We start from the raw sequence: 13107 nt of genomic DNA on the forward strand, positions 1-13107 counted from the left end.
TTGTTCTCCTCCCCCTCCTGCCTGCTTCTCCTCCTTCCTCCCTCGCGCAACTTTATGACTCTAGTCATAGTAGTGACCACAACATCTACCTGCCTCCATTTTTTTTTTTTTTTTTTTTTTTTTTTTTTCCCCCTTCCTTGTCTTCCGTTTTTCCTCTACAACCTTGTCCCATCACTCCTTCCCCGCCCCTCTGTTGTCTTCATCCTCCTCCTTCTTGGATTTGTGCCCATCCATCATCAGAATTTCATTTTCGGCGTCATTATGCTTGGCGTTCTTTTTGTGGCATCCATCCTTTTTCGCCCTGTTCCTCCTCTGCGTCCAACATTCTCCTTTCTTCCGGGCGTTTCTCTCTCTCTCTCTGCCTCTCAACTCCCATTCTCTTTTGCGGTAGGCGGTCGCTTGCTGTCGCTCGTGAATTTTCTTAGTTTTTGTTTTTATCCATATTCTTCCTTGTAGGTTCTGTTTACTCCGTTCGAGCTTCGTTGCGTCGACAGCTTCAAACAAAAGACTCTCTTTGTGGCTCATTACCTAGTACAGCTACCCGGTCTCTTCGCTGGTGCAGTCATGCCTCCTCTACGGTTAAAACCCTAGGTGGTTGCAGACCGGGAGGGGTTAGAGGGAGGGAAGGCGGTGGTGAAAGTTCTGTGGGCGGAGATTACTTGAACGGAGAACATGGAAGACGAGGATGCCGAGCTCGAGGAAGGAGAAGCCAAGGAGGCCCTCGATCCTGATACCGACTTTTCTTACCTCGTATACGCCTTCCGCTTGTTTTGCATTTAATTATTTGATTCAGTTCTGTCTTTTGTGTTGCAATTCACTCCTCTCCGCGTCTACGTGCTTGTGCAAGTGGGGATGGCCGAATTCTGAGATTCTTGGAGTTTGGATGTCTCCCTATTGCCCTTCTGCTATCTGAATTTGACAGAATCGCCTTCGTTGGTCTTGAAGTCATTTAGCGATATTGATGTGGACTAGGTTTCCCCTGCATTGTTACGAGAACCTTCCAGCCTTCGCATGGCGTCCCGCCGATGCAGCGAAGGTGATCAAGGAAGCTTAATTGTTAGGATCAGCTCTCTCAATATTTCAATGTCGTATTCGTAATGATCGGAAAGTTTATTCTTTTCTGACAAGGTGGATACTGTCTTCAACATTATGTGGATTTTATTGCAAGCCATGTTGCTTGGGAGACGCTATGGTGGTTGTGTAGTGATTGTTCACATGGAAGGAATGTAGCGCAAAATTTCATACTATTGCAAGGATTAAGTGGACCACCGACTTTTCAAAGCTCAAAATAGAAACCGAGATATATTAGCACTTTTTATAACCTTCTTGCATGGTCTTGGGGCAGGGTTACACTGGACATATTCATTAGGTTCTTTGTTTGAGGTTTAAAAGATAATTAGTACTAGATTTAAAGCTTTGCTCACATTCTTTGTAGGATTACCTGCAACACGAAAGAGAGATAGAGAGAGGGAGAGGGAATGAGGGAGAGAGGAATATTAAGTTGCGTCACCTAAAAATACACTCTAACATTGTGGGATTAATGGCTTCACGTGTTCAATTAAATTATGCCTCGAATGTGTGTGGCTCTTAATGAGCGAAATAGATGCCTTTTGGGGTAGAACTTCTACTGATGTCTGGACTGTGGCAGGATACGAGATTGGAAATGTTATTGGGTGACTGTCAAAAGGAGTTTCAAGGGGGCAACCTTTCTACAGAGAAACTGGGTATGCTCTCTCTTTTCTGCAGATATAGAGCGAATTGCTTCTTATATGGCTATATCCTGTCGCGTCCGGAAGGCAGTAAAAGGCACCAAGTAACTTTTTTGTGATATGTGTATCACCACTCCTTGATCTATTTTTTGGCAAATAGTGTCATCTGGTCCCAGCCACGTGATGCTGCCAAGACGGTACATTTCTCAAATGAAGAATCCATTTTAAGATGAACCATACTTAGGGTGCGTATACGCTGAAGTCAAGTTTGAATGATCTCAGGGTCCAAGTACGGAGGCTATGGCACATTCCTACCAACCCATGCTCGTGTCCCATCTATGTTATCCGATCCCCATCCAGCACCGACTGCTGCCGACGCTTCACGGCCTGCGGGAGAAGGATTGAGCATTTCAACAGAGGTGATGAAGTAATTTATTTTCCTATATATGTATTTCTTTCACAAATCTTGTCCTTCTTAAACCTTTGAAAATACCTACGCACATTGTAAACACAGTGCTATGAGTGGGGTGACAGCCTTCGAGGCGTTCCGTGGGATCTTCAGTGCAACAAATCAGCACGAGAGGCAACGGTGTCGTGAGTACTTTAGCAACCAATAATAAGGTGAAGTTAAAAATTAAATTAGGTAAACAATATGTGGATACAGAGGAAGCGAAACGAAAGGCACTCTACAACGGAATTGGCTTGGGCGATTTTTCAGATGATGAACCATCTTTAGACGACGATGATGACAGCCATTCCCGTTCAAACGCGGAATCCCCTGAACCAAGTTTAATGGCCATAATCGAGGTATTTCTGTTATATTTCTTCGTAGTAATTAGATGGTTTTGGATTTGAACTAACAGATCGTGCATGATCTTTGATACAACCTGATGAATTTATTGTCATGGTTATTGTACCAGATGATGACAGCGCTCTGTCCGGAAGGAGGTTTGCTCTCTCCACTGTCGGATAACACAATCGGGATTATGGACGTCAAGAATTCTAATTCTTACATGCATAAATCTGGGATCTCCCCTTCTGCTACTTTAAATACGTATATTTCTGCAAATAAGGTCGATTTGGAATCCCCTTGTGTGCCTGATTCAGATTGTAGGAAAAGCAAAGGGTTTGAGTCTGATAAGCATTCTACAGATGGTAAAAAGGGTGGTGACATCGTTGCCCACTCTAATGGTGGGAGAAAATCTAGAAGGGATTTTGATGCAAATAAGTCATCTGTAAAAGAACGTCAGTTGAAATCTGGCACGAACGAAAACTCTAAATCGGAGCATCTTGATTCTTTCGATGAGAAAGGGATGGAAGTACTTGGGAAAGAGGAATTCGATTTAGTGAAAAGTTCTCGGAAGCAACTTGAAGTGAATAAACCCTCGGCTATGGATGGTCAAAAGGATAGGGAAGCTACAGATGGTAAAGGACCTGAGAAATCTCATGCCTCGAAAAACAGAGACAGTAAAGATTTGTCTCGACCTAAATCAACCGGGAAAACTTCTGCATTGAGGGAAAGTGAGGCCGTTCGAATGATTGACAATGTCAAGGAGAGTAATCACAAGGTCATTAGCCTGCTCGAGTCCAGAAAACAAGGAAAGGACGATTGCAAAAGCTCAGCACTTGGAAGATTCAAAGAGAACCCCAAGGAAAGGCTTGAGGATAACCTAAGGAAGGACGTCGCAGGAGAGACGAAAGCCAAAGATCTGATCCGGGAAGGTTCTAAGCCCGGAAGTGCTACCAAGAAATCTAATAGCAGCGTCACTGCTCGTAAAGGTGTTCCACATGAGCAGAAGAATTCTAAGAATGCTCAGGACAAGAAATCGCTTGTGAAAGACTTTGAGAATGAACGAAAGAGCATGACAGAATCAGTGGTTGGAAAGGAAGAAGAGAAATTTCCAGCACCTGTTGAGGCTGCGCCAGTCTCTTTGGTGGTCCCCCAGCTGGTCTTAGACAACTGGGTCGCCTGTGACAAGTGTGAGACTTGGCGGTTGTTGATGCCCCATGTAGATCCAAAATCACTACCCAAAAAATGGAGGTGCAGGATGATGGATTGGCTGTAAGTGGCTAAAACGGACTATCTTTAAATTTCATCGTTGTCTACGTCTTTTGCATGTTTGCCGTGGTCTGCACATCTAATCGTGTCTCTGAGCGTGCTCCAACATGTTTTGATATTGAAGCATGAATCGGCTGGCAGATTTTACTCCTTTTGGATCCTTATATTTAGTCTTTTTTTCTTTTTTCTTTTTATTTCCTGCTAGTTTTGTAATATCCCAATTGCTATACTCATGTGTTTCATTAGTTTTCTTCACATTGACGTATAGTGGGTTGGAAACAGGCCGAACATGAACAACTGCAAGTGGTTGGAGGCAGAGACCACAGCAGCAGTGTACGCTCTTCTGGGGTATCAGAATCCTGCTCTACCTGCTGCAGGCCTTCCAGCGGCGGGTGCTGCCCCTGTTACATTCCTGGCTCCAATCTCATTGGCAGATCCTGTGGTGGACGAGTGGGCCGGTGAAGTGGATAACAAAAAGTCTTTTTTTCCTAAAAAGGATGTACCAGGGAAGTTGGGGGCCGCTATTGCTAAAGTCGGTGGGGACAAAGAGATTGATGGAGCAATGAAAAGTAAGAATATCAATTATGCCGGTCTTGATAATTCTGGTGATGGTATAGCAGGGAGCGACAACTATAAGCATAAGCATAAGGAAAAAGCCAAGCGTACACGTCCCAGTGAAGGTTGATTTCCGAATTTGATGTGCATGTTCACAACATTTTGCTATAGTCTCTGGAGGACCAACCGCTGTTTTAAATTGTAATTTTACAATTCCTAGTGCATCAGAGGCTTCGATCTGGTTGAGTACCCAGCAGTACCTATTCAACGGCCATTGTAATTTGTATCTATGAAGTCTGGAAATGCTCGCATGGGCCAACGTACATGTGTATATTCATTTTATGTAGTTTGTAAACTTAGGTTTTTGTTGTACTAAACTCTATTTTAAAGCCTGTTTAAGGCCTGAATTCTCTCGGTAAGTAATTATTTTGTCCGCTGTCCCTTTTCACTGAATAACAAAAAAACCAACAGAATTGTCTTTTGTTCCAGGTGAAGACACACGGATCAAGAAGAAAGTTTTGCAGGAACAAGAGCGTAATGTCGACGCACCGCAATGGAGCAAGGAGTCTATGGACCTAGAACTTCCACAGGTTTACAAGGAGAGAACGGGAGTTTTACTACCAGGAGAAACACAGGGTAGTGGTCCAGGCAAGAGGAAGAAGACAGGGACTGCTGAGGATCTGGATGAGATTCAAAATTCGAAGAGGAGCAAGCTTGATAGGTCAAAGTTACAATATGATGACCTACAGGATCCAAGTGAGAACTGTCTGGAAACAGATAAGCGGGTCAATGTACAGAAATTAAAAAGAGAAATTTCAGTTCAGAAGCCAGGCGATAATTTACACACTATCATACACCACAAAGAGACGAATGATATCAACTCTGTCTTGGAAGACCTCAGGGATCATGACGGGGTTGAGAAACGCGGAGAAGTCAGGGATCAAGGCAGAAATTCAAAAGGTTTAGAGAAGCAGAAAAAATCAAAGGAGGATGCCAATGACTCTGATCAAAGAACGTGGAAGAAGCGCAGGGACGATACATCCTACCACAGACCTAGCCAATCGAGTCCACCAGGAAAATCGACGTACGAGAGGGAAGATTTCAATCGTTCAACGTCGTCTAAGGTTTCTAACTCATCCTCAGGATCATCCGGCCTAGGGTTGAGGGGCGTTGGCTCTCCTCTGGAATCTACTGTCTCATCGTCACCTGTGAGAGTAGGAAATGGAAATAGAGACCTATTCTATAATAGAGTTGCTTCAGGTCATGCCACTTCGGGAATTGACACTGGTATGCAGTTGTCACCAGGCCCCAAGCATGCTCGGGCTCCCTCCCGTGGATCATCTTTGGACGAAGGAGAATACCGGCTTCCTGGGGTTATACAGAATACCTCGAGATGTGGTAAGCAAGACTCTGGTGGTGAGGCTCGTGATGATGTTTGGTATGATGGGGAAGATAGAGAAGCAGATCGTGGGCATAATCAACATTCAGAGCGGCTTCTACACAACTCCGGGGATATGGATGATGATGGCCAACAACTAAGACGCCGAGGCAATCGTGAGCGTGATAGTGATTCCAGGCGGTTTGATATCAGGGATCACGATGATGTCGACCATAGTGATCACCATGTTAAGGAGAGAAATAATGCAAGAGATAACAAATGCCGTCCTCCACGAGACTGTGGTCAGGAGAAAATTACGCTGGGGCGCGGGGGTAGGGTTGCTCCTAGCAGCAAAGATATCAATCGAGAAGGAGATAGGATTGTTTCAAACATGTGTAAAGATGGCGGAGGAACCGCGGTAGGACCGGCGGATCTCAATAAAAGGCCAGTCGCTTCTTCAAATACTCGCGGTGGGGTCGATAGAGGGGAGGCATTGAAACGGGAAGTTACAGAAGCTCGGTTAGCAAAGCCCTTGGTCGTGGAGATAGCTACAGTTAGCCCTGCAAAGAAGGAACATGATCACGCTATTCAAACATCAAAGAAATATATGCAAGATGCGAAAGATTTGAAGCACTCAGCAGATCGACTGAAGGTAGGTTTGTGGCTGTCTTCACAAGTTTGTACTCCCAAACTGCAGTTCTTATTTTTATCGATTGTCGAGTTATAACGTCCGGCCCCTCATATTAACGCATGTAAAATGGTATCAACTATTTCTGACTTGGCATAGTCAAGTAACAAATGATTAATCCTCAGGACCACAGATTTAGAAATCAAAGAACGATTTTTTTTTCTGATTCTGATATATGTTTTTGTGATCTACAGATGAAACAGAAAGCACCAACTTTTGCTGATGAAACAGAAAGCACCAACTTGTATTTACAGTCAGCTCTGAAGTTCTTACAATCTGCAGCAATACTGGAACCTCTACAGTCAGAGAGTAGCACTTTAAAGTCGATGGAACTCTACAAGGACACAGCTGGCCTTTGCGAGTATGTCTTGTAACCTAATGCTGTATTTGCCTGATTTCATCTTTTCTCATTAAGCACTATATCTTGGGCTATTAAATTCTACATCTATTTCTAGAGTCTTTCAAACGTTATTTCCCTCATTTGAATTAAAGTTTACGGCGTTATCGTTGCTGACTATTGAAGGATATTCTCAATGAATTATCTGTATGTACCCACCCATGCGACAGGTTCTGTGCTTGCCAGTATAAACGACGGGGGGATCTTAGAGCTACAGCTCTGGCTTACGCATGTGCCGCCGTAGCTCGTACAAGGCTTATGATATCAAAGAAAACATTCTTTGCAAATGACTGTAAGGAGTTCCAGTCTGCTATAGAGTCGAAGTCTGGCCCACAAGTTCCCTCAAACGGTGAGTTCTCATAAATCGTGCATTACCTGCTTCAAATGATGACTTAATTAAGTCAAAATCCTAAATTAAAGACTGGGTTATCTGTTGATCACGCAGGGGAGTCTCCGTCATCTTCTTCAGCCTCAGATGTGGACTATCTCAATAAGCACCACGGTTTAATTTCTGGTAACAAGGCCTTGTTGGGCAAGGCAGCAATTGTATTCCCTCAAGTGGTATCGGGAGCAAATGGCACTTCAGTCAGCATTCCTGCAAGGCTGCGGCCAGTTGCGACTCGATTTCTAAAAGATGTATGGCTAAGTTGGCAAACACTCTGGGTGCTCTATTCAACACCACACTGTTCCAGTGATGGATGTTAAAGCATTAGTTACGAGGATTGATCGTTGAATTGCAATTGCCGGTTTGCAGGCTCAGGACATGAGTTTGCTACTGGAGTCATGGCAGAAAGCTGCAGATGCTACAACAAAGGCGGAAGCAAGTAAGGAGACACAGGGTTTGGCTGCCGTGAAGCACGTGGGGGAGTTGGGCGGTCTGGGTGATATAGATGGAGTTGTACGATTAGTGCGGGTTGCACTGGATGCTATCGGCCACTAGTTAGGCGAGGCACTTGCCAGAGATCCGAGAATGGAGAAGAGGATGGCGGTGAGTTTGTAAAACGATTTTTTAGGGTTTTGCTCAGGACATGAGTAAACGAATCCTGGTTGAGCAAACCTTAAGTGAATACTTGTACCAGTATATTGTTACAAAACAAAGTTTGAATAGGTTAGGACAACATTGCTTCCACCTACCCGATCTCTCAACCAAATGGCTGGAGAGATTCAGACATTAAAATCGTCCACAGTTGGAAATTAGTTACAATTAAATCGTAGATTTTTGTTAAAGTAGATAATTCTTATATACTTCATCGACTTCGTTGCCCAACAAAAGTCGAGTAATGTTTTCAACAGTTGTACAAATTTTCTTTGAGTATATGATACGACCACGAGTAGCAACAAAAAATGTTGCTATAGTTGATTGCTTCTACTGGTCTTTTTGCCACTTTCCATCAGAGCACAGTTGATGTTACCTCTTATAATATCAATTGCAGTCCATTTGAACTGCTGAATGCTGTACTTTAAGAGTGCATCACAGTGTGCATTTTACGTAATTAAACCCAAATTGTTTAATGAATAGGTTTTGTACATTTGCTTTTCCCGATAATTTCATTACCAAATTTGTTGACACCAAACTTCTTAATTTTATCCCGCATTATCCTGACCATTCCAGTAAGTAATAAAGAAGTTTCTTTTCATCAAGATTTGAGATCAGCGCTGCAAAAGTCGCGATTAATAAAAAAACGAAATTTTCCTTAATACTCGGGGTGCTTAACAGTAAACTGATGGGAAAAGGCCAGCAGGACAATGCATTGATAACGAGCGCCAACGAATTATGAAAACAGGTTTCTTTCACATGGATGGGCACATAGATGCATGTACACAAGTTCCAAAAAGAGTTTCCCAGTGACGCAACAAAGCACCCAAGTATAAATATTCATTATGCCTCTTGCCAAATCTAACTGCATATTGCAGATTATATATGTCCTCTCAAATTTACATCGTAGAATCTATACTCAGAATAAAAGCAACAGTCGAGACTCTACTTCCCTCAATACCTCCGAATCGGAACGTAGGATAAGTGCGAACATGGTCTAAGTACTCAAAAGTTGGCTCTGTGGAACCAACGCACAGGCCATTGGTATCCTTATCATCTTTGACATTAAAGCCATTGCTTTTCTGAATATGAGTGAACCGATTCACTTCAGCAACTAGTTCATCCTTGGTGCTGTTACAAGAGGTAATCACCTAAAACATTCAACTACGAAATATTAGATATCACTTGATGAGAAGATGTGTAAAGAAACTGGAAAGAAGATCTGCGTCCAACCATGTTAACTGCGAAACCAACGTATTTTACAATTCTACTATCCTTGACCAAAAGAAGACTTAAATATACTTCCCAATTCAAGGAAAATTACCAGTATTCCGCCAGGGGCAAGCAACTTGGTGAGAGCCTTCCAGTATTGAACCCTGCGATCAATCAAAACCAAGTTAGTACTCACAACCAGTCCACAGTGAGGCTGCGCTGCCATGCTATTGCTAGAGGGATTAAAGCTACACAGCCGCGAAGGTGCTGAACGGAGCATTACACACGTAATGAACTGGAACTATGTAACCAACGCCATTCATGAGTGTGCACCTAGCATAATTCACATGGTTAGTCCTACCTGCGTGAAGGACCATCAGGATGAAGTCCAATGGCATCAAGAGTTCCCTTATCCGTCACCAACTTGAAAAGCTGATTAATTCTCGTGTCTAGAACATCGTCAACCTACAAAAAAACGGGGGCTTAGACATTACCAGCAAATCCTCCAGCATCGTGAGTAAAGCCAACAGATCATAAATAAGAGAAATGGCAGCTCCTACTAGAATGTAATCCTGTCATCGAAAAACATTTTTTCGTCAAATATTCTCCGACAGACAAAGTACAGATATTTCTAATCCAAAAGATGCCATCGAGTCTTCTCAGACGCAATAATTTCAAAAGAACTTTCCAGTTCTTCTACCTGCGAAGGATTCATGGTACTTACTACAAACGTGATGTTGTCAACGTTATTCCGCGCTGATATTGCCCTTGCAAGCTCGATTGCTCCCTCACTATAATCGGTTCCTGTCAAATCTGTGAACCTGCGTCACAGAAAGCGTAATAACAATCTTACCGTTTTCAAATACATCATATTCTCGTTGCTTGTAAGCAAGTTTCCAAAACACCAACATGATTACGAATTTTTTCAGTTAACACTTCAGGACTCATGAAAAGCTTTAATGACCACAATCCAGGATGATGCAATGAATAAGTAAAGAGAAATCGTGTGATGCTAGAGTTATATACCCTTGCTTTGCTAAAGCATGCAGAAGCAAGCCATTCCCAGTACCGAGATCAAGGACATTCCAGCTCGCCAGTTCCAATGCTACTGAACCGACAGCGAAAACAGCCTCCCTCGTCCCTAATACATCTACATCGTCACAGGGCAGGCCTGCTGCAACAGAAACACAAACTCTAGCTGTCCAAGCGGCCATAGTTTCCATCACCTCATCTCCGAACCTTGAATCATCCCAAACGTTGAATCACGTCAGATCCCACCCAAATTTTGAAGGGTCGTTAGTAGCTTCAGAAGTTATACGACTGAGATGTTCCTTAATCATACAAATTCTTCTCCATTAAGAGATCTCAGAAAAAAATTATCAGTTAACACTTCCTGAAATTCTACCCTTTTCGACTTTTGGAGCAACAGAGATAGATCTAAAATCTATAGAATTGGTCGAGCCGCTGACCAGATTTCACCAGCGTCGCCTTGCTCGTGAAAGTTGACGAGTTCGTCTGCATAGGTTGCATCCCAATGCGACTGCAGGCCGAGTACTGAAGGCTCCACATCTGCATCGTTCTCTTCCTTGTCTGATCTGAACCAAGTATAGTAGGAAGTCAGTCGGGAGGACTAACATTCTTCAGACCGACTCATAATCTGGTTCCACGACCACAACTAGAGTCGTCCTCAGTATATCAAGAATATTAAATAATTTCCATATATCAGAGAATGTCACGGTACCATACTAGACAAACAAACAGTTGGGTTGTAGCAATAAGCAAGAATACTAATTTGATGCTACATTGAAGAGTCCGATTAGTCAATGGGCGATCTCCTATTGGTATGAATTTCAAAAAACAACACAGATTCGAAGTTTTCTAATCCCCAAGGATAAGATACTAGAATCATCCAGCTACTCGAGAACTTTTGAGCGCCCTCCAAGATTTTGGTAAAGAAAAGCATCCAATTTGATGCCATAAAAAGATAGAGAATAAGAGAAGGACGCACAGATAATCAGCGGTGCGAAACGAAGAAGCATTGAAAGCATCAACAACGTCGGCATTCCTTTGATCTTCGCCATCCAAGGTGCTACCGTATTCACTGCGGACGGACCAAGAGTCAGCAGCAACGGATCGCTCATCGTCGGAGTAATGCAGGGAGGCAGTGGCATCGAGAGCAGAAGAGTCAGGAGGACGTGTGGCAGCGTGGTCGGCGGGCACATCGGGCGGGCAGCGGGTGCTGGCCATGGAGGACGTTGCGGCGAGAGCTGGGGATGACCTAGACGGAGAGGGGAAACAACAGGAGGGATGGTGGGAGGGAGGTGGAAGTGCAGGGACTACAGCAGCGGAGGCGGAAGGAAACCCTAAAGCAGGGACCCCACGGTGGAGCCACCAGGAGGAGGCGGAACAGGAGAACAGCAGCGAAGGAGTTAGAAGAGGAGGGGGGGAGGAGCAAGAGGAGGACGTGAAAACCGGGCACGACGAGACTGCACCTCAAGGGGAAGACCCTCCCCACCTCACCTGGACGGACTGACGGATGGATGGATGGATGCCATGCGATCACCTCGTGCATCCCCACACCACAGCCTCGGTTTGACGAAATCATCCCTGGAACAGGACCTTTACCGCAGGTTTTCATCCATTCAGATATCAGTCTAGGCACTGCCCCCCCCCCCGCTGCCCCGTGGCAGTGGGCAGTGAGCGGGCAACGAGCTGCGCAGCACCCAAACCTATGTAAATATTGTGATTTTACATTTACAAACAACAGCTGGTGCAAATGGTTACAGATTTTGGCAGTGCAAGTCCTGAGTTCGTCTCTGGCTACTTGCACAGTAGACAAGTATGTTGTGCTGGCTTTTTGACCCCTCCTCTCCACTCTTACCCGCTTCTCTCAATCCTTAGCACTTTGCTTTGCCAAGGCCCCTTTGGTCTGTGCTTCCCTTTACCATTTTCGAATTTTGTGGGCGGAGAAGTAGGCAAGGGCAGGCATACAAAAGTTTTGTTGAAATTGCAAACCATTCTCTTGTGGATGAAAACTAAAAAAAACAAACCAACAAACAAATATTGTCATGTTATGGTTCTTCAAGAAGATCCGTCCTAGGTTTATAGCCTCTTCTCCTCCTCTCTACAACAAATTTGTCATGAATCTTTTATTACACCAAGATCTAAAGTATCAATCTCTTTCTTCAATTAAATTTATTTGGTAGATTTTGTTGTTATTTATGATTGATGAACTTTAATTTAGTTGAAGAGAATAATCACATATTACTTCTGCTATTAGAAAGGTCACTTGACCTTTCAACTTTGTGCTTCCCTTTTACTATATTTCAAAATAGTGAGTATTTTCAACCATATTAGTTAAGACTTATCAATAATATTATATTCACTATCTTCCTTGTTAGTTTAGTATTTAGTTTATTGGCTTTGTTTTTATTTTTTAACTTAGCTAAAGGATTTTTGGTTCTAGAAGGAAAAATTAACATGATATTAGAGCTCTAATATTATTTTATTAAAGTATAGCTATTCACTATAATGACATTTTTTTTAGATTGGAAGAATTATGATCTAATTATTACTTATCTAATATAGACCTTGTATAGTACTTCAATCAAGATAACAAACTTGATGGAGAATTTATTTATTTATTTATTTATGAGTCAATTTTAATAAAATCTTTTCTATAGAAAGATAAAATTTGGAATAAATTGGACTATGAAGCTATCCTTGTAGACAAAGACAATAAAGAAGATGAAGTAGATAATGAGAATAATCATGTAGAAGATCTTAGTGAAAAAATTATTGCTCCAGCAAATAGTATTGTACTTACACAACTACAAGATTAATTTTTTGTTCTTGTTGATCGTCTTCTATCACAACTTTGCATTTGAAAATTTTATATTAAGGCTAGGTCTATTCTAATAGATATTGTGAAAGAGTTGTATAGTCTTAAGATTATATGATTTGATATAGATGTTGTAGGATATTCAAAGCTTATAATCTTGAAGCTAATACCAAGATGAAGAGATGATATCATCTTATTATAAATGCTCTTGTTAATGCTTGTAAAAATAAAT

General features: G+C 42.6%; 2 protein-coding genes across 8 annotated transcripts; one reads left to right on the forward strand and one right to left on the reverse strand.

The window, feature by feature from the left end:
• The first annotated feature begins 334 nt into the window (after positions 1-334).
• Positions 335-8153, forward strand: LOC112291975 (cysteine-tryptophan domain-containing zinc finger protein 3). Of its 7 annotated transcripts, XM_024540008.3 has the most exons (13): positions 336-750; positions 973-1036; positions 1649-1724; positions 1992-2128; positions 2244-2516; positions 2630-3771; positions 4051-4448; positions 4813-5447; positions 5619-6353; positions 6584-6750; positions 6957-7135; positions 7232-7422; positions 7541-8153. In XM_024540008.3, exons 1-13 carry the CDS (start codon positions 686-688, stop codon positions 7724-7726), a joined length of 4248 nt encoding a protein of 1415 aa, XP_024395776.1. In that variant the 5' UTR covers positions 336-685; the 3' UTR covers positions 7727-8153. The 7 variants fall into 7 exon arrangements, with proteins under 7 accessions (XP_024395771.1, XP_024395776.1, XP_090112751.1 ...); XM_024540002.3 differs by having other exon boundaries at positions 538-750; positions 4813-6353; XM_024540004.3 differs by having other exon boundaries at positions 538-750; positions 4051-4337; positions 4795-6353.
• Positions 8154-8632: 479 nt separating this feature from the next.
• LOC112291977 (uncharacterized) lies at positions 8633-11329 on the reverse strand. Its single transcript, XM_024540009.3, has 7 exons — positions 11043-11329; positions 10504-10629; positions 10061-10273; positions 9759-9855; positions 9396-9499; positions 9147-9198; positions 8633-8973 (listed from the first exon to the last, which is right to left on the reverse strand). The coding sequence occupies exons 1-7, from the start codon at positions 11279-11281 to the stop codon at positions 8722-8724; spliced, it is 1083 nt and encodes a 360-aa protein (XP_024395777.1). The 5' UTR covers positions 11282-11329; the 3' UTR covers positions 8633-8721.
• Between the last annotated feature and the right edge of the window lie 1778 nt (positions 11330-13107).

Source organism: Physcomitrium patens, chromosome 15 (assembly GCF_059467195.1).
Source record: "Physcomitrium patens ecotype Gransden chromosome 15, ASM5946719v1, whole genome shotgun sequence".
NCBI classification, from domain to species: domain Eukaryota; kingdom Viridiplantae; phylum Streptophyta; class Bryopsida; order Funariales; family Funariaceae; genus Physcomitrium; species Physcomitrium patens.

Coding starts and splice junctions, on each gene's coding strand:
- LOC112291975 (XM_024540002.3), top strand. CDS start 686: ATGCCGAGCTCGAGGAAGGAGAAGCCAAGGAGGCCCTCGATCCTGATA. Junction 1,725..1,991: donor CCTTTCTACAGAGAAACTGG/GTATGCTCTCTC, acceptor GAATGATCTCAG/GGTCCAAGTACGGAGGCTAT. Junction 3,772..4,050: donor TGCAGGATGATGGATTGGCT/GTAAGTGGCTAA, acceptor GGTTGGAAACAG/GCCGAACATGAACAACTGCA.
- LOC112291977 (XM_024540009.3), bottom strand. CDS start 11,281: ATGGCCAGCACCCGCTGCCCGCCCGATGTGCCCGCCGACCACGCTGCC. Junction 9,199..9,395: donor CCTGATGGTCCTTCACGCAG/GTAGGACTAACC, acceptor GATTGATCGCAG/GGTTCAATACTGGAAGGCTC. Junction 8,974..9,146: donor TTGCCCCTGGCGGAATACTG/GTAATTTTCCTT, acceptor TGAATGTTTTAG/GTGATTACCTCTTGTAACAG.